The 22,863-nt window shown below is 48.9% G+C and overlaps 2 protein-coding genes across 2 annotated transcripts; one reads left to right on the plus strand and one right to left on the minus strand.

The window, feature by feature from the left end:
- Window positions 1-1,239: 1,239 nt before the first annotated feature.
- On the minus strand, window positions 1,240-10,183 carry MRPL46 (mitochondrial ribosomal protein L46). The gene is made up of 4 exons (XM_032836854.1): window positions 9,933-10,183; window positions 8,482-8,671; window positions 7,559-7,732; window positions 1,240-1,590 (listed from the first exon to the last, which is right to left on the minus strand). The coding sequence occupies exons 1-4, from the start codon at window positions 10,158-10,160 to the stop codon at window positions 1,340-1,342; spliced, it is 843 nt and encodes a 280-aa protein (XP_032692745.1). The 5' UTR covers window positions 10,161-10,183; the 3' UTR covers window positions 1,240-1,339.
- A 247-nt stretch (window positions 10,184-10,430) lies between these two features.
- MRPS11 (mitochondrial ribosomal protein S11) lies at window positions 10,431-20,389 on the plus strand. The gene is made up of 6 exons (XM_032836842.1): window positions 10,431-10,630; window positions 10,739-10,867; window positions 16,281-16,379; window positions 18,365-18,494; window positions 19,454-19,519; window positions 20,208-20,389. The coding sequence occupies exons 1-6, from the start codon at window positions 10,566-10,568 to the stop codon at window positions 20,313-20,315; spliced, it is 597 nt and encodes a 198-aa protein (XP_032692733.1). The 5' UTR covers window positions 10,431-10,565; the 3' UTR covers window positions 20,316-20,389.
- Window positions 20,390-22,863: the final 2,474 nt, after the last annotated feature.

The following is a 22,863-nucleotide window of genomic DNA, read 5'->3' on the forward strand; positions in this document are numbered from 1 at the left end:
GTCTACGACTCATCCAAAACCCAGAAAGAGAAATGTACTCCTGGTCCTACGTCTGCCGTCTCCTTGGACCCATGTTGCATTCCCAGGGCAGCCCGACTGCCCGTGAAATCAGCAAGCCGCAGCTCGGGGACGTCCCCCCTCTGCAATGAGCAGGTACAGGGGAAGCAGGGAGTATCAGGACCAGGAACCTCAATTTTGATCACAGAAAGCAACTTCCCCGACCCTGAGTGAGAACACAAAGCTACTTCTGAAGCAGAAACAGAAATTCCATTTCACCAGCTTCCGTCACATAGGCCAGCCGAGTGGAAACCAGGAAGCTGGGATCCAGGACGCAGCCGTGCTACCAGAACCACCATCCAGCAAAGACGCAGACGGAGGCATGCCTCAGACTCTCCCTCCCTTCCACTCTTTTAGCAAATGTTCACTGAGTGCCTTCCGCGCCAGGCACTGGGACCACTGATGACTCCAGCAATACACGGAGGAATCAAGAGCCCCAGCCCAGAAGCGAGAAATCAGCCTTCTCCTCCTGTACCATGAGTGATGTAAGACTCTTAGCCAAGTTCCCATCTGGCCATGACTCCCCCATTTGTAAAATGGAGAGGACAATCGGACCCTGCTTATTTCACACAACTGTTTCAAAACAGATAGGACTAAATGCTTAAAAAGAAAAAAAAAAAAAAAAAGAAAGAAAGAAAAGAGAAGAAAAGGAAGCACCTGGATGGCTCAGTGGGTTAAGCATCTGCCTTTGGCTCAGGTCATGATCTCGGGGTCCTGGGACGGAGCCCCACACAGGGGTCCCTGCTCAGAGGGCAATCTGCTTCTCCCTCTCCCTCCTCAACGCCCCGCACTTTGACATGCATGCTCTCTCTTTCTCTCATAAAAATAAAATCTTTTAAAAAAAAAAAAAAGAGATGAAAAAAGGAAGAAATAATTTCCTAGGCTAGGCTGATACACTTTCATGTCAAGTACAAAGGGAGGAAAATACAAAATGGTTCATGACTAAGGAACTGCATAGAACTAGTTTCTTTGCATGAGCCTCGGAGCTTTCACAGAACTCAGGGCTTTTAGAAGGTCAATTCATTTCCCTCAGTTCTCTCTGCATCCAGGAAGCTGATTCAGTGTGAGGCAATGCAACACTCAACTATCAGCTTGGAAACAAGGGAGAGACACCCTAAGAGACCGCTCTCTCTGCACGGGGAAAAGCCAGTCATCCTTAAAGAACAAATCAGCCGAGACCCACACGATTATAAACTCATTTATTTCTCTGCATTTAGTTGGCTGCGTGCTGTTCCCTACAAAGATGGGACAAGCACATAATGTCCACAGGCCGCGCCACCCATCAGAGGTCCAAGAGAAATCTCCTAACCTGGGCCAGGTACTTGGGTTTCAAATAGTCGCCCAGCTCCTCCTTACAGACCCAGACATGCTGGCCCTTCTTCCTGGTCTGGGAGAAGTCTCCAGTCACTAGCAGTGCTTTGAAGAAGAATACTTTGGCCCCGAGGCTACTCTCTGTCCGCATTGCTTGAGGGAACTTGAACTTGTAGTGGCCACAGGGGGCATTTCCCAGGAACTTGGCTTCCAGGTTGTTCTCTGAAGGGGAGAGGTGAACAGGGAAGATGAGGATGGACCCACCTGTTTACTCCGGCTCCCCGGAGTCAGCGGGGGTCTGAGAGCCATTTCCAGCCTGAGGTAAAGCAATCCCGGAGAGTGAAGACGAGGGTGGTTCCTGAGGAGGCTCTCACACTCTCCGTCCACGGGCTCACGGGCTCCAGATTCACTGGGTCCATCCCGTGTGCGAAGCTAACTGCTCTCGGGCTGAAGTCAGCAATGCTGTTCAGAGACCACTCGCTGGAGTCAGAGCCCCAAGCTTCTAGACTCAGCCCAGCCAATGGCCACCGTCACTCGGTATCTGTAAAGCAAAGCTCACTAGCCTTTCATGGGGACTGTCATTTGAAAAGCATAAAAAGGACCCAATTTGACTTCTGTGGGGTGAAAACGTCATAACCAAAGTTAAAAGGCAAAGACAAATGGCTGGATGTTATCTAGAATCTGTAACAAAGGGTTAATCACAACCAAGCCATTTCAAAGGAAGGGGGAAGGACAGATCAGTCCAGCACCTGGGAAGCCGCCCGCTAGACAGGAAAAATAAAGCTGGATTCCACCCACCTCAGTCCTCACTTCAAACGGACATCACACGGATCAAAGACGGAACAACAGAAATTTCACTTTCATAAAAAGGCTGGGTATTCTGGATGATGGTTTCATGGATGTTTAATACTTTCTGAATTTCTTTGTATTTTCAAATTTTTCATTAAAGGAAAAAAAAAAAAAAAAACACCCAAAAGAGTACTAGAAAAAATGTGGGATACTCTCTGTATCATTTTTGAGAGGGAAAGCCCTCACCAAGACACAAAATTTTAAAAACCAGTAAGAGAAAAAAGTGTTCATTTACATAAAACTAAATCTTTCAACAAGGAAAAACGAAGCATAAGAAGTCAAAGACAAAATGGCACACTAAGAAAAATATTTTCAACACACTCCACAAAGGAAGAGTGTCATCAGGTGTAAGTATGAGAAATCAATGAGGAAAAAGTTTTAGAAAGAAAACTTTCTAAAAGAAAAGTGAACTAAGTATATGAACCTAGAGTTCACAAAAAAATAAACACCACTGACCTATAAACTCCTTAAAAGATGCTCAATCTTATTAACAATTAAAAAAAATATAAATTCAGACATGTCATTATTACTGAAGTCCCAAAACTCTGAGCTGTCCTCTGCTTGTCAAGGACAAGAGAAAAATGGGCCCTCTCACACCATCACGGGGGGAGAGGTTAGCATGAACTGCCCTCTTCGGCAAGAGTCACCAGTTTTAATTCTGCGAACCCTTTCAACCAGCGACTCTGCTTCTAGAACCTGAGCCTCCCAGATATGTTTCTCTGCCTGTGTAAGCGAAGATGAGTACACAAGGACACTCATTACAGCTTATTTGTAAAAGCAACAGACAGGTGAACTGCAGCACACACATATTATAAGATCTATGCTGGCGTCAGAAGCGTTAAGGTATGGCTTCACACGCTGATACAGAGAGATGCTTAAATGCCGCACAGAAGAGAAACGAAGGTATGTAACCGGGCTCCATATGGGGGAGAAAAAAACAGATGAAGTATGTATGTGCTTGTAATTTCTAAAAAGATATACCAAAAAAAGAAAAAAAAGATATGCCAAAAAATTAAATAAATAAAAAATAAAAGAATACACCAGAAACTGTTAATGAGAGATGCCTCTGAAACAGGAAAATCACTTCTCACCCTATCTTACATTCGCTAAATACTATTTTGATCATTTTTTTCACCATATATAACAAACTGCGTCTCTCAATACTATCAAAAACAAAAACAGAACCAAAACAAAAATACTATTGGCATCAGAGGAGGAACTGATATGTGAGCTCACCTATAACACAAAATGCCAGCAGAACGTATCTGTGAGTGGTGGAATTACACTGGCAAGTTTCTTTATACTTTCCTGAATTTTCTACTTATTTCACTGAATATTTTTCTATTTTCCTATTTTTTTATTATGTGGAAAATTTTTTCTATTTTTCTATTTTTTTCTATTCTCTATTTTTCTATTTTTCTATTATCTGGAAAAAAGGGTTAAAAAATACAGTTAAATCAAGATGAAAAAAGGAACAGTTCATTACAAACGGAGCAAAGAATCACAAAGAAATACACGTAGCCAATAAACACATGAAAATATGGTCAATCTCACTAACAATCAGGAAAATGGGAATCCAAAAGAGATCATTTTGTAGTGACTTGGACAGGCAAAAATTAAAAAGACTCGTCCATGTGTCGGTGGGGTTGAGACAAATGCGCACTTCTCTATGCCACTCCTGAAAATGCCCAACGGTATGTACATTCTGCAGGACAAGTGGGCAAGACCCATGGAAAACGTCAATGTGTCCCTCCCTGACCATTAATTCCACCTCGAGGAATTCCATCTTGCAGGACTTAGGAAGACAGGTGCCAACGGGGAGGAAATAAATGGACTCTTACACACACACACAGATGTACATATACACATTTTTACATTTCTTGAGTTCTTCTTTGCCATTTTAATTATCTTCTATTATTTGCCGTTTTAATAACTCCGCAATAAACGAACACGTTTTATTTGTTATGCTCCTGTTTAATGTCAAAATCTCTTTCGCAGCTTTCCATTCACATCTATTTATTACAGCGGGAACATTACAAGGACACTGGGTTCCGCGGTAGAAACCCTTTCCACGTGGCACACGTGGAGGGAGAACGGAGCGTCCGTCATGTGTGTGAGGGAAGCTGAGCATCTGAACGGTGATCCCGGTGAGAAACCCAGACGCCACCTCCTAGGGGACAGCAGAGGCCACAGGAGCGCGGGGAAGGTCCCCACCCACTCCACCCTGTCTCGCTCCCGCTCTCGCAGGCCACACAGGCCCCTTGTGGGCAAGGAGCAAGAGGGCACACAGCGGCCGCTGCTCTGTTAGCAGGCGCTTGTGCTGGTGACGGGGCCAACGGAGCAGCATTGATCTGCCAAATCTACATGCCCAATAAACGTTCCGCGAGCACTACAGTGAGCCAGGCACTTTGCCGAGAGCTGGGACGATGGGGAGGAACAGATGCTGTCTGGACCTCCAAGGGAGTCAGCATTCTAGCTGGGAGGAGAAATGTGCCAAACACCGATTACGGGGCACTGCAGTAAGTGCAAGAGGTGTTCTGCCCTGGAACGTGAGCTCCCACGGAGCAGGGCGGCGTCCTGTTCATCTGTGACCCCACTGCCTGCACGGTGTCCAGCAAATGGGAGGCTCAGAGTAAACGTTCGTTGCAGAAGGTGAATAAATGCACACACAAATGCTACGGGAACTTAGAGGGAGGAGTAGCTCTGTCTACCTGGAGGCTTGGAGAAGGTTCCAGCACAGAATGTATAACGGACAAGCTGAGTCTTCAAATCAGAGTCGTCAGACCAGGGAGGAGCAAAGCGTTCCCGTCAGAGGCCAGCACGCCACAAGAGACAGACGAATGACCACGTTACTGGAGGAATGCAGAAGGTCTGCTCGGTTGAACTCGGACTATGCATCAGTGTGCGGAGAGACGGAAGACTGGCAAGCTCAGGACCAGAGCAAACAGATTTGTAGGCCGTGCTCGAAACCCTGAACTTCTATGGGAAACCCTTTAGGCAGAGACGCGACAGGGGATGTGTCTGAAAACTCACTCCGGCAGCACGGAGGGGCACGACATGAAGGCAAAAGGGAACTTATTTGGCACCTACTTCAAAGGTCCAGCACCGTGGTTCTCAACCACTGTGACTTCACTTCCCAGGCAGTATCTGGCAATGTCTAGGGATAATTTTGGTTGTTACACTAGGGGGAGTGGAGATGGGCCAGCGCCACTGTTACCTAGTGGGCACAGGCCGGAGATGCAGCCGGCCATCCCACCATGCTCAGGTCAGCCCCCACAAAGAATTACGTGGCCCCACATGTCAACAGTGCCAAGGATGAGAAAACCTAATCTGACAAAAGGGTGATAGCTAATGCTGTGGGAATAAAAAAAGAAATATTTAGAACAGACCAGGAGGGACTTGAGAACTTCAGGATGTCAGAATGAGGTCAAGAGATCCTGAGGTTCCTAGTTGGGTAAATGCGTTGTCAGGCCAGTAAGCAAGGCCGCGGGGACAAGAGGCACAGGCCGAGAGGGGTAGGACTGTCAATTTTGAGAGTACACACTGATTTCTCAATCTCAGCAAGGGACAGGGAGAGCATGGGAATGGCGCCTGCCAGCCTGCCTTCCCGGACAGTATTGTAGCAGACCCCGAGATGTGTGCTAAACTGAATGCTTGCCCCTCAAGCCAACCATTTTAAGATAAGCAAATAAGCCTCTTTCATAGAAAGTCTAGCAGGCACCTTCCAGTTGGCTGCCCGCACTGGGCCCTGGGGCAGAACTTAAATCAGAGCAGAAAGAGCTTTATCGGGGATAACAGAGCGTGGAATACTGAGTCACCAAGATGTCTTCCTCAAAATGACACCAGACAGCCGAGAAATGAAAAATGTCCTCCTTTTCAAAGAGAGACTCAAAACTCAAAATCGGTTTGAGAAGGCAGTGGATCACCTAGACAGAGATGTTCTGAGACACCAAGTACTTCTTCAGCACCTGAAGTATGGGCTAAAAAGAAATCAGGAGTGACGGGTCGTATTCCATATATGAAAGAACTAAACACACTTTCAAGTTCTCAGTACAGTATGTCGCTTTAAAAAAATTAAAAAGGGTAACTCTATGCAGAGCAGATCAGGAAAAGATCCATCCTATGCAGAGGTGAAATAAAATCCACTTCCTCAAGTAATCCATAGATTAAAGTAATCAAAAACGTGAGAAAAGATAAAACCAAACAGCAAATCTTGATCATTTTTACGAACAATAAATAACGAAGCTTTCAGTGGTGTAGAAACTGAAAAACATTTTACTGTAAATGCTGATGGTTGGGAATCCTGTCTGAACGGTTAGTTCTGCCAGAGACAGAAATGCCACTAACGGGAAGGTAAGTGGGACCCATGGAGTCAGCAGGACCCGCGATGGCTACCCAAGACAATGAAATATCTTACAATCACGGGCTCAAGGGAAGATGTGGCCCAATTAACCCGAAAAGGAACTAGAATCATCTATTCCTATGGAATATGCAAAACTGTGGAAACCTGGAAGTGAAAGTTCTGTACTTTGTCGGGAAGACACGGCTGACTGAGCAGAAACTGAAGCTCTCCATCCTTCACGTACGACAGCAGCTGCTCAGTGAGGCAGCCACGAAGGGCCCCTAAGCAGCAGTGACCTGCTCAAAGAGAGGCACGGGAGGAGGAAGGACCTAAAACCACACTCTTTAGTTCTGCACAGGAGGTAAAGACCCAACAAGAGGATCTCTTCAACCAATCCAGCAGCTTCGCCAACCTCCCCGAGCTTGGAACTAAGACCAAGCAGAGTCTTCATGAAGAAAGAAGCCACTGACTACAACTTCCAGATCAAAACCTGTTGACAGACCTCCTGCTTTCCTTTCAGAAGCAGCAGCCGCTGTGGTGGATATTATTACTTGGTGAATGAAAAAGTAGATTAAGGGGCGGGGGGGGGACTCAACCCACACAAAGGATGGGAAAAAAATACAGAGTTCAATAAAACACATATTTTTTATAAGTGAAAGAATTATTTTTTCTACCATCAATAAGACCCATGTGCTATATAAGAAAGAAACAAAGAAAAAGAAAGAAAGAGAGAAAGAGAGAAAGAGAGAAAGAGAGAAAGAGAGAAAGAAAGAAAGAAAGAAAGAAAGAGAGAGAAAGAAAAGAAAATTTAAAAATCTCAGTGGGACAAAGACTCCCACCTGACCTAAAATTTTTTCTAGGTGAAATTTTTATAGATATCAAAGTTCCATTAACGACCCACCTCCAATCCTTCCAGCCATCATCACAAGCCTGTCTGCAAATTCCACGGCTGAGTGTGAAAGGAGTCTTGTGAGGTTCGGAGAAAGGCAGAGAACTCACCTGAGAGCGTGGCCAGGGTTCGTTCCGCTGTTCCCCGGAGGGTCTCCCCGGGCTGCCACTCTGCCTGGGGAAGCATCCAAACATCCTGGTCTCCAAGCTTCTCTTTGACCAACAGAACAAGGTTCCTATCTAGCTTCCGGTTCAGTGAAGTTTGGTCATTCTTTTTATCGGCTTCTATGAAGAAAAGGGGACCAGAGAAGACAAAAACACTGTGATCTGCCAGAACCAAGGAGCACAGTTTTACAGTCTTCCTTTAAGGTAGAGCTACAACCTCTACCATCTTAAAATCAAATTACGACCCTGACCCATCTCTCTAATTCAGACCTCTTTCAGGGTAGAGTCTCACAATCTTAAGAAAACTACAATGTAAGAAGAGAAAACCAAAAGCTGAACTTCTCCTTTGAAGAGCACTACCTTGTGTAGGTACTTTGAGCCTTTGGAAAAGAAGCTATACCCACACTACTTCAAACACTACGACTTCACTCGTTTTGACACTATTACTGACTTAACTTGGCCCCACTTTCTCTGTTCTTCCGTCTTCATCTGAGATAAGAGAACTCAATCCTCTGCTTTGGGAGAGATTTCAGATGACACGCAGAAAACTAGTGGGAAAGGCTTGCTTCCCCCTACTCTCACCCCCACACTAGGAAGTAAACTCAGATACATTCATGAAATTTAACTGAGAAAGAACAGGTTATCCCAACACCCTTACCTCCCACTCAAAAATAACACCGGCCTTTAAAAATTCTATTCAGCTGGAAATGAGGAGCAGGGGAAAGACTTTCTTTTTCTCCCACCTGAAAGAAGTTTTGCAACCATTTGCCACTTAAAATACAAAGCAGGGGCTAAGCAAATGTCCTCTGTCTGAAAACCAAAATGCCCCCCTTTTCCTTTTCTCTTGCTGGCCTAAACTGACCACAAACCTGTTATACGAGCTCCAGGTTTGAACTGTAGGAACTTCTGCTCCCATGCATCTTCCAAATCCTGCACCAGCAGTATATTCCGTTCATCTCCTTCTTCATCATATAAGTCCGCTTTCTTCTTTGCCAGTTGCTGGGCTTCATCTAAAGCACGAAGCTCATGGTCTGAATACAAACTTCTCTCTACTTCAATCTGAGAAAATTAAAAGGACAAAAAAAACAAAACAAAACACAGGCAAGAATAGAAAACAGAGCTATAGCACACTTGACATACCACCCAGCATAACCAGACATACAATTAAAACACCACAGGAAAATAAAAAGAAAGAAAAACAGTCATCTGCACTTTGGGCTCGAGTTACATTTGCTAAAATGTTAGAATGTGGTTGGAGGTCAAGCTGCTACAAAGAACAGAGAACTAGGATGGGCGCCGCCTGCCCACTTAACCACACTCTAGCCCTGTCAGCCCTTGATCTCACCAAACTCCTCAGGGAGTTTACAGATGCTGTTCCCTCTTCCTAGAATGTTTTCCTTCATGCTCTTCTCCTAGGAGATTGCTATGCATCCTTCAGATTTCAATTTAAATACCACATTCTTTGAAGGGTATTTCTTGACACCAGCCACAAAATCAAATTAGATGTCCCGGTTAAAATCTTTTATAGTACCCTGTGTCTTCCTTTATTACACTTACCAGGGTCTGCAGTTATACAGTCATGTGACTGTATTGACCCGCCCACCTCCCCTAGACTGAACACTCTGAGAACCAAAGGCTTATCTGTCTTACTGGTCCCTAGCACTTAGCACAGTGTCTATACAAAATAGGCGATAAATGACTACCTATAAAATGATTAATCAACTATTTGCAGAATAAGTTAATGAGCCAAGTAAAAACCAGGAAGTGAAGTTTAGAGCTCCCAGCAGCCAACACGAAAAACATCTCAGATTCTAAGGAAACAACCTTCAATCACCGTCTGTGGGGATTTAAGCCCCTCAAAGCCCCCACACTGAGTATTTGCCCGTTTCCTCACTTGCCCCTCACACACAAACTTTATCACAGTCATCTTATATGTGTGCCCATTATATTCTCCTAAAACACCACATCAGACTCTATAAATTTCAGACATTCAGACTACCTGCGATAGGAACTAAGCCGTCTTGTTCAGCACCGCATACCTACCATACTCAGTGAGAAAGAAAAGCAACTCTACAGAGTTGCCTGGCGTGACAACAAAAAATCCCAATGAAAACAAACTTTTACTGAACACCTATGTACCAAACCAACCCAGTAAGGTAGATACCGTTGCGCAGGTTGAGTACGCTGAAGTTCAGAGAGGTGAAGTGACTTGCTCAAGGTCACTGAGACTGGTGCCGGAGACGGGATCGAACCCTGGCCCACGTGCTCCTCTTGGTTCCCCAACAGCACCTTGAAGCCGCTAGCCGCACTTCAATCCTACCTGCTGTAATAGAGCCGCCATCTCTTCCTGCAATGGGGTCAGCGGCTTCGAGACCAGCGGTGGCCGCTGCAGGCACACCGCGCCCAAAAGACGCCATGGAGACCCGCTGATCGAGGGTGCAGCCGCAAGGGCTAGGCTGCGAGAACCCAGGCTACCGGCCCAGAGCCCCTCGAACCGCCACCAGCCCTTCGCCACCCCAAACAGAGACTGCCTTATGGGCGCCGCCATTCTTCTGCTCTCCCACAATGTACCGCGGCTACCTGCGGGTTCCTGGGCCAATCCCATGCTCCCACAAGGCAGCGCGAGAGCGGCAGGCGGAAGAGTTCTGTCCCGGGACCTACCAGAACGAACCACTCCAATATGGAGGGGAAGGCGAAGAAGTTTAGGGGAAAGGGAAGAAACTCCCAGTTAAAAAAAAAAAGAAAGAAAAGAAACTCCCAGTTAGCACTTGAAACGACAACTATTGCAGAGCATTTGAATAGGAATAAAAAGTCTTTAATGGATCTCAAGGAGAGGAATGAGATGATTTTCCTTGTACGCCCCCCCACGAGCACTCGAGGTGCTGGTGCCGCTTCAGCTGCGCCAACCTCCGAGGTCGCCGCGGACGGAAGCTGACGGGGGTCAATCCAAGTCATGCAGGTGGTACGAAAGACAGGGTCTTGGCTCTTGCGGTCTTGGGGTTGGCCACCGACGCCCAGGTAAGAATGATCACCAGCCCCTCCCCGAACGCACGGTCATCCCCGCGACTGCGCTCCTGCCTGTGTCCCTGAGCCGCCTGGACCTCACCGAGCTTTCCCTCCCCGCAGGGTCGTGGCCGGGGCGCCAGCCTCCACCATCCACACCGGCGCCCAGCAGCTGCAAGACGCGGCGGCCAAGCAGGAGGTTGAGGAGAAGGCGGCGGCGGCGGCTCCGCTTTCGAGCCGCAGCAGCTTCAGGTGAGGGCCTCTTAAGCCCAGCCCTCTGGATACCGGCACCGCCGTCCGGAGCCCGACAACCAGTGAATTCCCAACTCTGCCACTTGACGTCTTTGGGACCCTAATGCAGATTAACCTCTGAGCCCCGGCTTTCTCATCTACAAATGGAGAGGATGCCGAGAGAGTTTGCGAGGATCCAATGAGATGAGCCTTGGCACAAAGTGGGCGCTCTGTGAACAGTTAGATGAAATAATGAGTTAATGTCGGAGGTGTATAGTAAATGTCACCTTTTTCCCTCTGAGAGGGGTGTCATGGCAGACCAACAACCTTCCCTGCGCCTTGGATATAAAATGGGAGTTGGGGGAGCAGGGGGTGCTACACCGCGGTGTAGATTATTGAGTTGGGGCGTGGTTTTGGTGCTCACCCCTGGGGACGGGTCCCTTGCTTTCCATCAGTGCTGCTACCCCTATGTTCATTCGCATCCACTCAACAAATGTTTACTGAAAACCTGTTTGGTGCCAGGTACTGTGCTGGGAGTACAAATACAAAAGATCATTCTTTCCCCACCAGTAGGTCACAGGCTACAGAGGAAGACAGTCATGCAAGCATTTTCGGCATAATCTGGTCGGAAGTGTGCTGGAGTAAGAACTGGTTGCTAGGAAGTATGAAGGAATGAGTGTCTCACTCCTGAGGAAGTCAGACAAGACTGCCAGGAAGATAATGTGGAGCTAAGAACTGAATTGAATGGGAGTTAAGCTGGACAACATGAAAGGGATAATTTTAGGCAAAGCTAATATTCTGTGTAAAGGCATGCACTGTGAAAGCACATGGTATATTCAGGTGTGTGCCTGATGGCAGATGAGGCCAGCAAAAGAAGGAATTGGAAGGCTGAGGGTCTTACCTGTAACAGTGCAGCTTTCAGACTCTTCCCACTATAGACCGTGGGGAGCTGCTGAAACAATTCAAGCCAAGATCCTGTTGGGGTCATTCAACAATGTCAGGCACTGTTTAAGGCATTAGGGACACATCAGTGACCATACACCCCCAAAACCCTGCCCCTGTAGAACTTAAAGTCTAGTGGTTGGGGGCAGTGAAGAGAAAACATGTAAAACCTGAGGGTATGACAGATGGTGAGAGTGTGTATGTCTAGTGTTTGGGAGGAATAGCAAGGTCAGCGTGGAGTGAGGAGTGCAGCAAGGGATGGGGATGAGTCGTGCAGCCGATACCTGCGGCTGCATCTGTTCCGGCTCGTAGGACCTCGTGAGGACTCCAGCTTTGATTCTAGGTGAGATGGACAGCCGTTGGAGAATTTTGAATAGAGACTTGAAATGATGTTGCTTCATTTTAAAGAGTCCCTTTGGCTGCTGTGTCGATATCACAGTGCAGAGAAGGAAGGATGGAAGCTGGGAGACATCTTCTAAGCAGTTAGATTTTTGAAACAACCAGGCAGGAAATGATGGTGGCCTGGACCAGGATGACAGCTTTCTGCGTAGGACATACAGAAAGTGGGACCAACAGGATGTGTTCGTGTAAGGTGTGAGAAAAGGAGAGGAAGGAAGGAGCGCTAAAATTTTTGGCCTAAGCAGCTGGAAAGGTGGAGTCATTTCCTAAAATGGGGGAGGCTGCAGGAACTTGGCTTTGCTCAGTTAACATCCAGTGGAGGTACAGTATCGGCTTTTGGAAATGGGGTTCAGGGGACTGATTGGGGCTAGAGACACACATTTGATTCATCATACAGATGATGCTTAAAACCACAAGACTGTACAAGATCATCGAGACAGTAAGTATAGATCAAGAGGAGCGGTCCAAGGACTGAACCCTAGAACCGTCTAACATTTAGAAATTTAGGAGATGGGGGGAAATCATCAAAAGAGACAAAGAAGGAAATTCTTAAGAGTAAGAAAACCGAGAGGGATTTTTTTTTTTTTTAATGTAGTTCAAGGCTGGAGAGATCAGCTGTGTCAGATGTTTTATGAGAAGTTATCGGGCTGATGATGGAACTGCTCATTGGATTTAACATTGTGAGTTGGTTGATGACCTTGCCTAGAGCATTTCTGGCAGAATAATAGGGCTAAAGTCTGATTGGGGTGGGTTCAAGGAGAATAGAAGACAGAAAGAAACATCAAGTGTAGTCAGTTCTTTGAGAGGGAGTAGAGAAATGGGCAATAGCTCAGGGAGGCTTTGAGATAAAGAGGGTTTTGTTTGTTTTTAGGTTGGGGAATTGAGGGCATGTTTTGCTGATGGGAATGATACGGGGTGGAAACATCGCTGGAGTGATGTCCTTGAGAGGCAAACGCAGGTGGAGCATCACAAGAGGAGAGAAGGCAAAGATTGTGGGCACAGATGTTTGGTAGTGGAAGCTGGGAGAAACTCTGATTGCTTGTATTTCTCTGCGGAGGTCATCAGCTGGCTGTGAGGAGACAGGAAGGAGGTAGAGGCTTCAGGAGACAAAGGAAGGCATAAAGTAGTCATCCAGGAGACTGGAAGGATGATTGAATTGGGGACATGCGTACAGTGCTGAGGGCCCACTTGATGTCAGAAGTCATTAAAATAAAGCAGTAGTTCTCAGTTGGGGCAGTTTGGCCTCCGAGAGGACTTCTAGCAAGTTCTGCAGGCATTTTTGGTTGTTACCATGCAGGGCAGTGGAGGGACAACTAGTGGGTAGAGGCCAAGAATGCTGCTGAACACCCTATAAGGCACAGGCCAGCCCCTCACCACCAAGAATTCTCTTGCCCAACATGTCAGTAGTGCTGAAGTTGAGAAACCATGATATGTAGAGAGACCAGTCGACACTGGCGTGGATATTTCTCTAGCCGCTGCATAGAAGCATGCCCAGGCTTGGCGTGGCTTGAGGGATGGATTCAGCTAGGGTTAGTGTTTGCCAGGAAGGTACGATGAAATAAGAGGAGGCAGAGGACTGAGGGGGTATGCAAGGGAGCGATCAAATTTACTGGAGGCCAGGAGAGAAGTGAGGGCCTGGGGGTGGGGAGAGAAAGTGAGCCAGCAGGAGGGTCGGTGGGCTGGGAAGGATTCCTGGAGTAGGGGTCGCATGGGTGTGCCTGAAGGTAGGTGGCCTGAGTGTGCTGCTTAAAACCAAGGTCATGAGGAGGTTGCAGACCTGGCAATGACAAAGGCCAGGTGTGACCACAGGAGGAAGTAGCAGGCCAGGATAGAGGACACAGGATCACTGGAGAAAAGGAGGTCAAGAAACAGAGCCCATACGGTTGGAAGGATATTGTGGAAGCCACACGTATAATTATGCCAGGAGTTGTGAGCCAGGAGCTCTCATCGCTGCATTTTTCTACATTTATTTGCATTGTTAAACAATCGTCTCTAGCCACAATTAGAAAGTGGGTTGCAGACTGTGCGGCCAGGCTTTCTTTATCTGGGAGTGGAACTATAGCAGACCCGGCCCAGGTCCCAGCATCTGGCGCACGGTCAGGGGCTGTTTGGGGTGGTCGCCCTCCCTCCCGTGCTTGAGCTGCTTGCGGTGGAAATCAGCCTTCCCTTCCAGCCCTTCAGCAGCAGAGAGCAGAGACTGTTTTCAGTGCTCAGCCCTTCCGTTTTCCCGACTGTGAGCACGGGTATGAAAAGGCAGCAGACCCCCACGGCTTTGTCTTTCCTTTGTCTGGGCTTACCCTGGGGGAACCACTCGGTCATTTGTACTTGAACCTGCTCGGTTTCGAGGCCTGATCTTGTCCATGCCTTCAATTAAGTGGTTCAAGTTCCAAATCATCCCGAGTTCAAAACCCTTGCTGTATATGAAGGCATGATAAAGTATGGTCAGACTTTAGTAGGCTTAGTTCTCAGACCCCCTGAATCAGGAGGGAAATGATTCATGGGGAATTGATGTCCTCAGAGCCTCAGCCGCTTTCCATCTTGGCTTGTAGGTTGAAAAGCCAGCAGCCTGCTCAGGGCCCAGTCATCTCTACATCAGGCCTACCAAGGAGGAACACGCTTGTAACTCTTAAAGACCATTTGGTTATTTTCTGTTTTGTTTTTGAAAAATGTTCTCTAGGAAAGCAGGTGAGGCTCAGCACCAAGGATAGCGCTCTTATAATATTTTCTGAACCGCAGTCTGTTGAATTTCAGGAGGCGTGGGGAGGTACAAACACAGGTCTGGTCCATGCATATAGGCAGGACGCGACAGCAGGCTTACTCGTTTCTGGAATGTTGAAGGACAACCCTGTGTTTGAGTATAAGGAAGCACAGCGTGGCGGACTGGGCTTTGAACTAAGGCAGGTCTCCTAGGCACAAAGTCTGGCTTCCCTTGCTGACCCTGTTCTTCTATTTGTGCCTCAGTTTTTCCACCTGCACACTGACCTAGAGTACTGACCTAGAGGTAGCCAGGGGACAGATTAGACCGAGACAGAGAAAGATCTTGAACTCAACATAATGTCTAGATCAGTGTTCTCAACCCTGGGTTCGCATCTGGTTCACTGGGGATATTTTAGGAATAGATTCTCGGGCCCCATCCAGAAGTGAGGCATCGGGATTGAGCATCAGAACCACGAGATTCTGCCAATCAGCCAGCACGGAATGCTACTGGTCTAGGATAGAGATTGGCTAACTGGGTCCCTACCCAAATCTGGCCAGGTGCCTGTTTTTTTGTAAATACCGTTTTACTGGAACATAGTCAAAATAGTCACACCCATTAATTTACTGTTGTCTGTGGCTGTCTTTGCACTTGAGGCCAAACTGCCTAGTTGCAACAAAGACTCCGTGGCCAGCAAACCCTAAAGTATTTACTATCTGGCCCTTTACAGAAAAGGCTTGCTGACTTCTATCATGGGGGATACTGGATTTTTTTTTTTATAGTAATGATACTACAAATATTATTAAAATTATTTTGTCCTTTTTTATAAAATAGTCAAGCTATCATCTGAAACCAGAAATAGAGGGGCGCCTGGGTGGCTCAGTGGGTTAAAGCCTCTGCCTTCGGCTCAGGTCATGGTCCCAGGGTCCTGGGATCGAGCCCCGCATCAGGCTCTCTGCTTGGCCGGGAGCCTGCTTCCCTTCCTCTCTCTCTGCCTGTCTCTCTGCCTGCTTGTGATCTCTATCAAATAAATAAATAAAAAAAAAAAAGAAAATTTGAAACCAGAAATAGAGGTTTGACTTTATTTTTGTATTTTTTTAGTCGCAGAAAGAGTGGCCCATAAAGAATTGAAAACAGTGATCTGAATGTCCCAGAAGGGACACAGGAAGGTAGGGAGGGTGGATTAAATGCTCTTTTTCTCCTAGCAGAAAGTCACTAGGTGTGTCCATAGTCGACACTCGAGGAAAGACTGCCTCAGCCCAGTGTTCGTGGGAATAGTAGTAGCACCAGATGGACTGGGGACAGCTACCCCAGGAGCAGGTCCGGGGTCCAGGGCTGTTGGTTTTCACTGACTTAAAAAAAAATCGGGATTTACCTAAAGTGTTTCTTTAATTACAGCATTTACCCTCCAGTTCCAGGACAGGAGAGCCCTCTGAGGTGGGCAGGGAAGAAATTCGAGGAGATCCCAATCGCACACATCAAAGCATCCTACAACAAGTAAGAGGAAGGAGCACCTGGGAAGGTTTCGGGGGGCTTCTTTCCCCTTCGTGGGGGAGGGCAAGCCCAGGGGGTCTAGGGGTCCCCCAGCGCCCCTCCCCCTTACTTTGGGAAGCCACCTCTGCCTTTATAAAATTTCTTTAGATTTCATGAAAACATGAACTAGGTTGGACAGATCCTAGTGTTAAGCTTTCTCAGCCTGCCTTAGGACTAGTATTTCCTGGTTCTCTGAAGTCGGAGAGAGCGGTTATTAGGATGTGTGTGTTAAGTGTTATGGATACTGGGGAACAGAGGATGGGTGAGATATACGTGAGACAGGTGGCTTCAGAGTCTATGATTTACTGACAAACTCACCAAAACGTAAATCTGCAGGTAAGTATTGTTCCTTGGAAGCGACTTTGGGCAACTGTGCCCTGACCTCCAACCTCGAAGGGCTAACAGAGTCGTGATTTAACGTGTGACTTCCAGATGAGTGTCGGGGCCTTCCCAGCTGCGTGTTGGCAACAGAAACCTTGCTGACCGCAGGGACAACTTTGCAGATTGGCCCCCACTGCGAGCTGGGCTCAGCCTGCCCAGGAAGCGATTCAGAGAACCGTACAGGGGACTGTGGGTCGGGGATGGCGTGTGCACAGCTGAGATGCCGTAGGATTTGTCCAGCATTTATGTGATAAGCTCGAAATGAGAGAAATTGGGTTTCTTTTTCTTCCCTTCTCAGGCTGATAAGGACACAGGGTAGCGCGCTCTGTATAAGCGCCGATGGCCCACCCCACATGTCTCTATTGAAGTTGTGTCGGGGAAAAGCAGTTCTCATGTGCTTTTTTCAGCACAGAAAACCTGGGAGCCCTGCCAGGGGGAAAGGACAGCAGTAGCCAGGCCAATAAGCCGATGGTCTGGACCCGGGACCACCCACTGGCCTCCCCGGAGCTGCTTCTCCACCTCCCTCTTTACCGGGAGTCCACAGGGAGCTCCTAGACCAGAAGATAGAGAGACATTGGCCAAGGGGAAATGAGGAACATATCTAAGTATTTCTTGAAGTCAGTTGGGGATGACTAGAAAAGTTTCACTTAAAAAAAGCTTTTTGATTTTTTAAGTCCTCATCTTTTAGAAATGTATACTGAAATATTTCCTGATGAAATGATGGGTCTGGGATTTGCTTCAAAACAACCCATTGTTGGGGAAGAAGGGAGTGGAAACAGAGTTCATAGATGAGACTAAATTGGATCGGAGCTAATGATTCCTGAAGCTGGGTGATGGGTCGGTCCATGGTTGTTCATATCCTCTTCTGTTTATTCTTGGGTATATTTGAAACTTTGTCTAATGAAAGCCTTATTTTTTTAAATGACCTGATATGAAACATCTAACTTCTTAGGAAAAAAAGCCCGACACGGGTATCAAATCTAATTTAAACACCAGCCACAGGGAAGACACTAGGAGGGAAATATGCCAGCCTTCTTCTGGGTGACATTTAACCACTCCGGATTCTGCAGCTTGTCCTAGCTCAGACCCCTAAAACAAAATACCACAAACAGGGGCTTAAACAACGGACATAGATTCCTCACAGTTCTGGAAGCTGGGCGCAAGGAGCCAGCGTTGGGGGTTCTGGTGAGAATTCCTCTGAGTTTCAGGGGACCGGCTCCACATTGTGTCCTCTCATGATAGAAGGGGCGAGGGAGCTCTCTGGGGCCCCATCAGCCCCGTCAACCTACTCATCTCCCAGTGACATGACTTTTGGGGGGCACAAGCATGCAGTCCATAACGGAGCGGTCCTCAGATCATATGACGAGTCTGTTTTTGATGAGGCTTAGGGGGTGATTCTGACCTTTCCTGACACCTCCTGTAAGAGCTCAAAAGGCATTCATCAGAGAAGCTTAAAGGGAAGGCAGCCGAGGGCCTTTATCTTTCTCACTCGGGCTTACGAGGGCCTGGCTTAGTGCTCTAACTGCCCTGACCAGTCATTATGTCCTGCACGCTCCCTGCCTCCCCAGCACACAGATCCAGGTGGTCTCCGCCGCTCACCAGCCCCTCGCCCGCACTTCCTGTGGCACAGAGGGATTCCGGAATGCCAAGAAGGCCACGGGCATCGCCGCACAAACAGCAGGCATAGCTGCCGCGGTGGTAAGTCTGTGTTCTTTCTGGCTCCCTCTGTGGTGTGTCCTGTTTTCTGCCTGGCTCATCGCCGTGAGGAAGATTCTCCTCGACGTCGTTCAGAAGCAGTGGTGTCTGACCGCTCCTGTTCGCTACTCCAACCTTGTGCAGTCTGAAGAGGTCTGTCTCTCTCTTTCTCTCATGCAATACCGATTTCACTGTGAGCTGTTCAGACCTTTCTAGAAGCAAATTGGCAGTATGCTCCTTTTAGTATATTTATTGATCATCTGCTGTACGCCAGACAGTTTACGTTCATTACCTTAAATCCTCAAGACGCTCGGTATTACGCATGTCTTTGAGAGCCAGGGAAGGTCCAGAGGGAGACTTGCTTTGAGTCATTAGTCTGGGGTCCTGGCCTATGTACGGTCTGCCATGCAGCCCGCCTTACGGAGGCTCTGCTCTGCCAAACCGGAAGTACTTCCTGAAGGAAAACCTTGGCCTTCAAACAAAGCCCGATGCCCCAAAGTATTATTTGCTCTATGTTAATGATCATCAAAATATAGTACGATTGTGTACACTTAAAACGTCAGTCTTAACACTGGCTTCTGTGTGTTTTCCAGACTTTCTGTAATGAACTGCTTTTATAATCAAGAAAGAAAATTTGACATGATAACACTTAAAATTGTCAATAATTGAAAGTGGTAACGCTTTTTAAGTGGGTTGTTTAAGGGAGGCCTTAAAATTCCGCCTTTACTGAGAAAAATGTGAGCGATGTTCAGGTATCTCCATCAGGTGGCAGTGCTGCCCTGGGTTAACGGGGGACACACGCGGCTGTAAATCTAGAGTTGGACACGTTCCCATTCCGTGCTCTGCTGGTGTCTGCCCTGCACCGCGATCATCTGTCCTTTGCTGCCTTCCCTGTTTGCTGCCTGGTTACGTATGTGGGTGCCCTTTCCCCCCAGCACTAACCATTTGCTCCTCCTCTCCAGAAAGCTGCAGGCAAGGGCGTGACACACGTCCGAGTGGTGGTGAAGGGCCTGGGCCCAGGGCGCTTGGTAAGTGGCCGGCAGGCTCTGCAGCATGCGCACTTCCTTAGTGAGAGAAACGGGGCTTGAGCATAGAGTCAGGAGAGCGGAAGAACCCTCTCCTCGAATTCCAGGACTGCTTGAGTTTCTCTCTGGTCTTCTAATCCACTGAGCTTCTCAGAAGCAAGCCCAGGTCACCGAGTCTAATTCATCAGATGCTTACGGCGTGCCTGCTGCGTGCCAGGCACTGGGCATGGGAAGGTGCTCCGTGGGGCTATCACAGTGGGTACCCCAGTACAGACCAGTGGGTCCAGCTGGTAAAGCTCGTGCCCAGGGTGCTGGGAGCCCACTGGGTATATCCTCAAAGAGGTGACATCCGTACCGATTTTGCAAGAACAGCAAGGCATTAGCTAGGTGTGCATGGAGGGAGGGGACATTCCAGGCAGAGGACATTACAAAGGGTAATGCTTAAGGTGTGTTGGGGTTTACAGGTGGTCCCAGTTTTCAGATCATAAAGCACAAGGTAGGAAGTGACAGGTGCTCCTGGAGAAAGGGACAGCCGCTAGGACACAGTGAAGGGGTTTGGTTGGGAGTCCGTGGGGAGAGAAGACAGGACCGTAGGGAGCAGAGCCCTCGCCCCATCCCTCCAAGCGCTGCCTGCATGTGGTGGGTCATAGTGTCTGGGACCATGGCATTCTGCTCTTCCTTCTCCTTGCAGTCTGCCATCAAGGGACTCACCATGGGGGGCCTGGAAGTGATCTCAATCACAGACAACACTCCCATCCCACACAACGGCTGCCGCCCCAGGAAGGCTCGGAGGCTGTGATGGAAAGGAAGCCTGTCCCTGAACTGTCCTCAAGTCCCATCTCCAGCTGGACGTCATGGCGGAGCTCTCTCTGGAGCCGGGCTCGCTGGAGAACCCTCAGGGAGCAAGGGGGAGCTTTGCCCCTTCTCACGGTGGCCTTGCTTGTTCCTTCAACTGGAGACCGGTGCCCGGAAGGGACTCGAGAGGACCCCCAGGGCAGCTGCAGCCCAGACTCCGCAACCAGTAAACGCTGTCTCTGCTCTGCAGAAATAAAATGCTTTCTACCACCTGTAGTCACCTGTGAGGTTTCTGCCTGCTGAGTTGCGGACAGTAATCCCCGCTGACTTCTGAGAGTGAGGTGACTGTGAACGGAGCTGTGAGGCCCCAGGCAGAGGGGGGAATGTACACACGAGCCGCTGCTTACCCAACAGCCTCCTCCCTGCTCCCAGGTGTTTCCTTTCGGGCCCCAAATGGAGAGCTTCTTGCCTCCTCCCTCTGGAGTGCTCTGGTAGTGGGAATTCCAGCATTAGTGGGCATATTTAAAGTTTGTGCCAGCGGTGTGGGAGGACTGCCTGAGCTTCCTCACGGTGACCTCTTCCCCTGTGCTGGGGGACTGGAGCAGTCCCCGCACCTGAGATCCAGGGACCCTGAAGGGGGCATGAAGAGGGGAGTAAGACAGGATTCTCTTGAAATTGGCTGGATGGAGGGATGGGCAGGAGCAGTAGTTGGTGTGGAGCCGGGATGGTGGGGACACAGGTGGGCTCAGCCTGGGAGCCCCAGGCAGGACTAGCTGCTCGCTCACTGCCTCTGAGCTCCCTGGACACCACACAGGAACCGAAGGCAAGGGTTCTGGAGACCTGACAGGAGAGACCCCGCCTCCTTGGGTAGAAAGGGCCAGAACTGAGAGCATCACAGGAAGGAAGGAGCAGGCGCATCCACAGGAGCGCCCTTCCTCCCACGTGAGCAGGGACAGGCCAGGTGAGCCGAGAGGCCGGCGGTCCACATCTGGGCCCAGCCAGCTGGGCAGTGCGATTGGCCTAGACTCCAAGGACTTCATCCACAGGTGCCCTTTTAGACAGGAAAGCAGCTGGGTTATGCAGGGTTGGAGCGGGGAAAGACCACAACTTGGGCATGAACTTGAAAGGGAAATGTCTCCCTACTGCCGTCTCTCCCATCCTCGGCAGGACCTATGAAGGTTCACTTGTGACCCTTGACTAAAACCCAGCCTGTCAGGTTAAGGCCATTGCTGGAAGGAGTTCCGCTGTCTCAGCACCAAACTAACCTGTAAACATGATTCATGAAAACACAGGAGCTCACACGGCTCCCGAGAACCACTTCATGATTTGGTCTGGTTTAGCCTTTATGGGGTCAACAGGGAACAGTGGGAGAGTTTTATCAGGCAGGACCCAAGCAAGATGATTCCAAAGGTGGAGAAGGTTAATGATGTTTTCTCTACAGAGGTGTGAGCAGGGTTGAAAGAATGAACAGAGCACTCGAGGACTAGCCAGAGCAGGAAGCCATCCCCTCTAGAACCCCCTACAGGAGCAGGAACAGTTCCCAGAACTGGGCCACGAGGCCAAACCCTGGCCTGGCTGAGAAAGGAGGGAAATGCCCTGACTGTTCCCACCCTCCAGTCACCTGCAGGTGTCCCGGTGGCCGAACCCAGAAGCCAGAAGGGAGGGGAGCAGGCTGGTGTGGTCCTGGAGGGTGAGCCTCCCAGGCCACAGAATGGTGGCCTCTGTCATTCCGGAAACCCTCCATACACTGTAGTGTCAGAAAATGTTCTTTAATTTACAGGAGGGCTTTGAAACAGAAGGGAATGCTCAAGCACGGACAGGACTCTGGGAGCCACACAAGATCAACGGTCTCAGGCCCAGAAGCAGACGGCTGGCACCTCCGCCAGCGCCCACGGTCGAGGTGCTGGAGAACACACACTGCCTTATGGTGAACTCTTGGTGCCACGTCCAGGCTCCGAGCGGCCAGTGAGGCCGGGGCGCTCTGAAACTAGTGCCTCTCCTTCATTAGGTCTTAGTCCGTCCCAGGGAAAACTGAGGTACATTCGCCGGCCCCTGACCCACTAAGGCAGTCATCACTGACTTAAAATGCTGGCCACCCTGCCCCCTGCTGCCACAGACCCTCCCCTCCTCGCAGCCTTGAGAACACAGGGCCATGTGCTTGCACCTGCCCCGGGCAGAGAAGAGGGCAATGAAGAGGCAGAGCTGGGCAGGGGAGCCCGAGTTTGCACAGAGTGTTGGCATCAGCTTGCGTAATACATCCCTCCCTCCCTCCCTCCCCGGCACCCGGGCCTCGGATTATTTCCACGAGTACATGTGCAGCTTTACTCCCACAGGCTCGGAGCTGGTGGCCCAGGACTGGCTACATCAGAGAAGCCTCTACGTAGCCAAAGGACAAATACGGCTTCTCTCCTTTCCGCACAGATGCAGTATTTTCCCTTCTTTGAGCCAAGGTCGTCACCCGACCCGAGAGGTACCGTCACCACCAAAATAAGCCTGCTTACCACTAGAGTCCCTGGATGCACGTACCACTGCACGTAAGGGGAAGCCCTTCT

Source organism: Lontra canadensis, unplaced genomic scaffold, assembly GCF_010015895.1.
Source record: "Lontra canadensis isolate GAN:19392208 unplaced genomic scaffold, GSC_riverotter_1.0 scaffold94, whole genome shotgun sequence".
Lineage (NCBI taxonomy): Eukaryota > Metazoa > Chordata > Mammalia > Carnivora > Mustelidae > Lontra > Lontra canadensis.

Excerpts from the sequence above, each read along its gene's own strand:
- MRPL46 (XM_032836854.1), bottom strand. The coding sequence starts at position 10,160 with ATGGCGGCGCCCATAAGGCAGTCTCTGTTTGGGGTGGCGAAGGGCTGG. Across the intron at positions 8,672-9,932 it reads TGGCGGCTCTATTACAGCAG|ATTGAAGTAGAGAGAAGTTT; the intron begins GTAGGATTGAAG and ends TAATTTTCTCAG. Across the intron at positions 7,733-8,481 it reads ACCTGGAGCTCGTATAACAG|AAGCCGATAAAAAGAATGAC; the intron begins GTTTGTGGTCAG and ends TTTTCTTCATAG.
- MRPS11 (XM_032836842.1), top strand. The coding sequence starts at position 10,566 with ATGCAGGTGGTACGAAAGACAGGGTCTTGGCTCTTGCGGTCTTGGGGT. Across the intron at positions 10,631-10,738 it reads GGTTGGCCACCGACGCCCAG|GGTCGTGGCCGGGGCGCCAG; the intron begins GTAAGAATGATC and ends CCCTCCCCGCAG. Across the intron at positions 18,495-19,453 it reads CAGGCATAGCTGCCGCGGTG|AAAGCTGCAGGCAAGGGCGT; the intron begins GTAAGTCTGTGT and ends CCTCCTCTCCAG.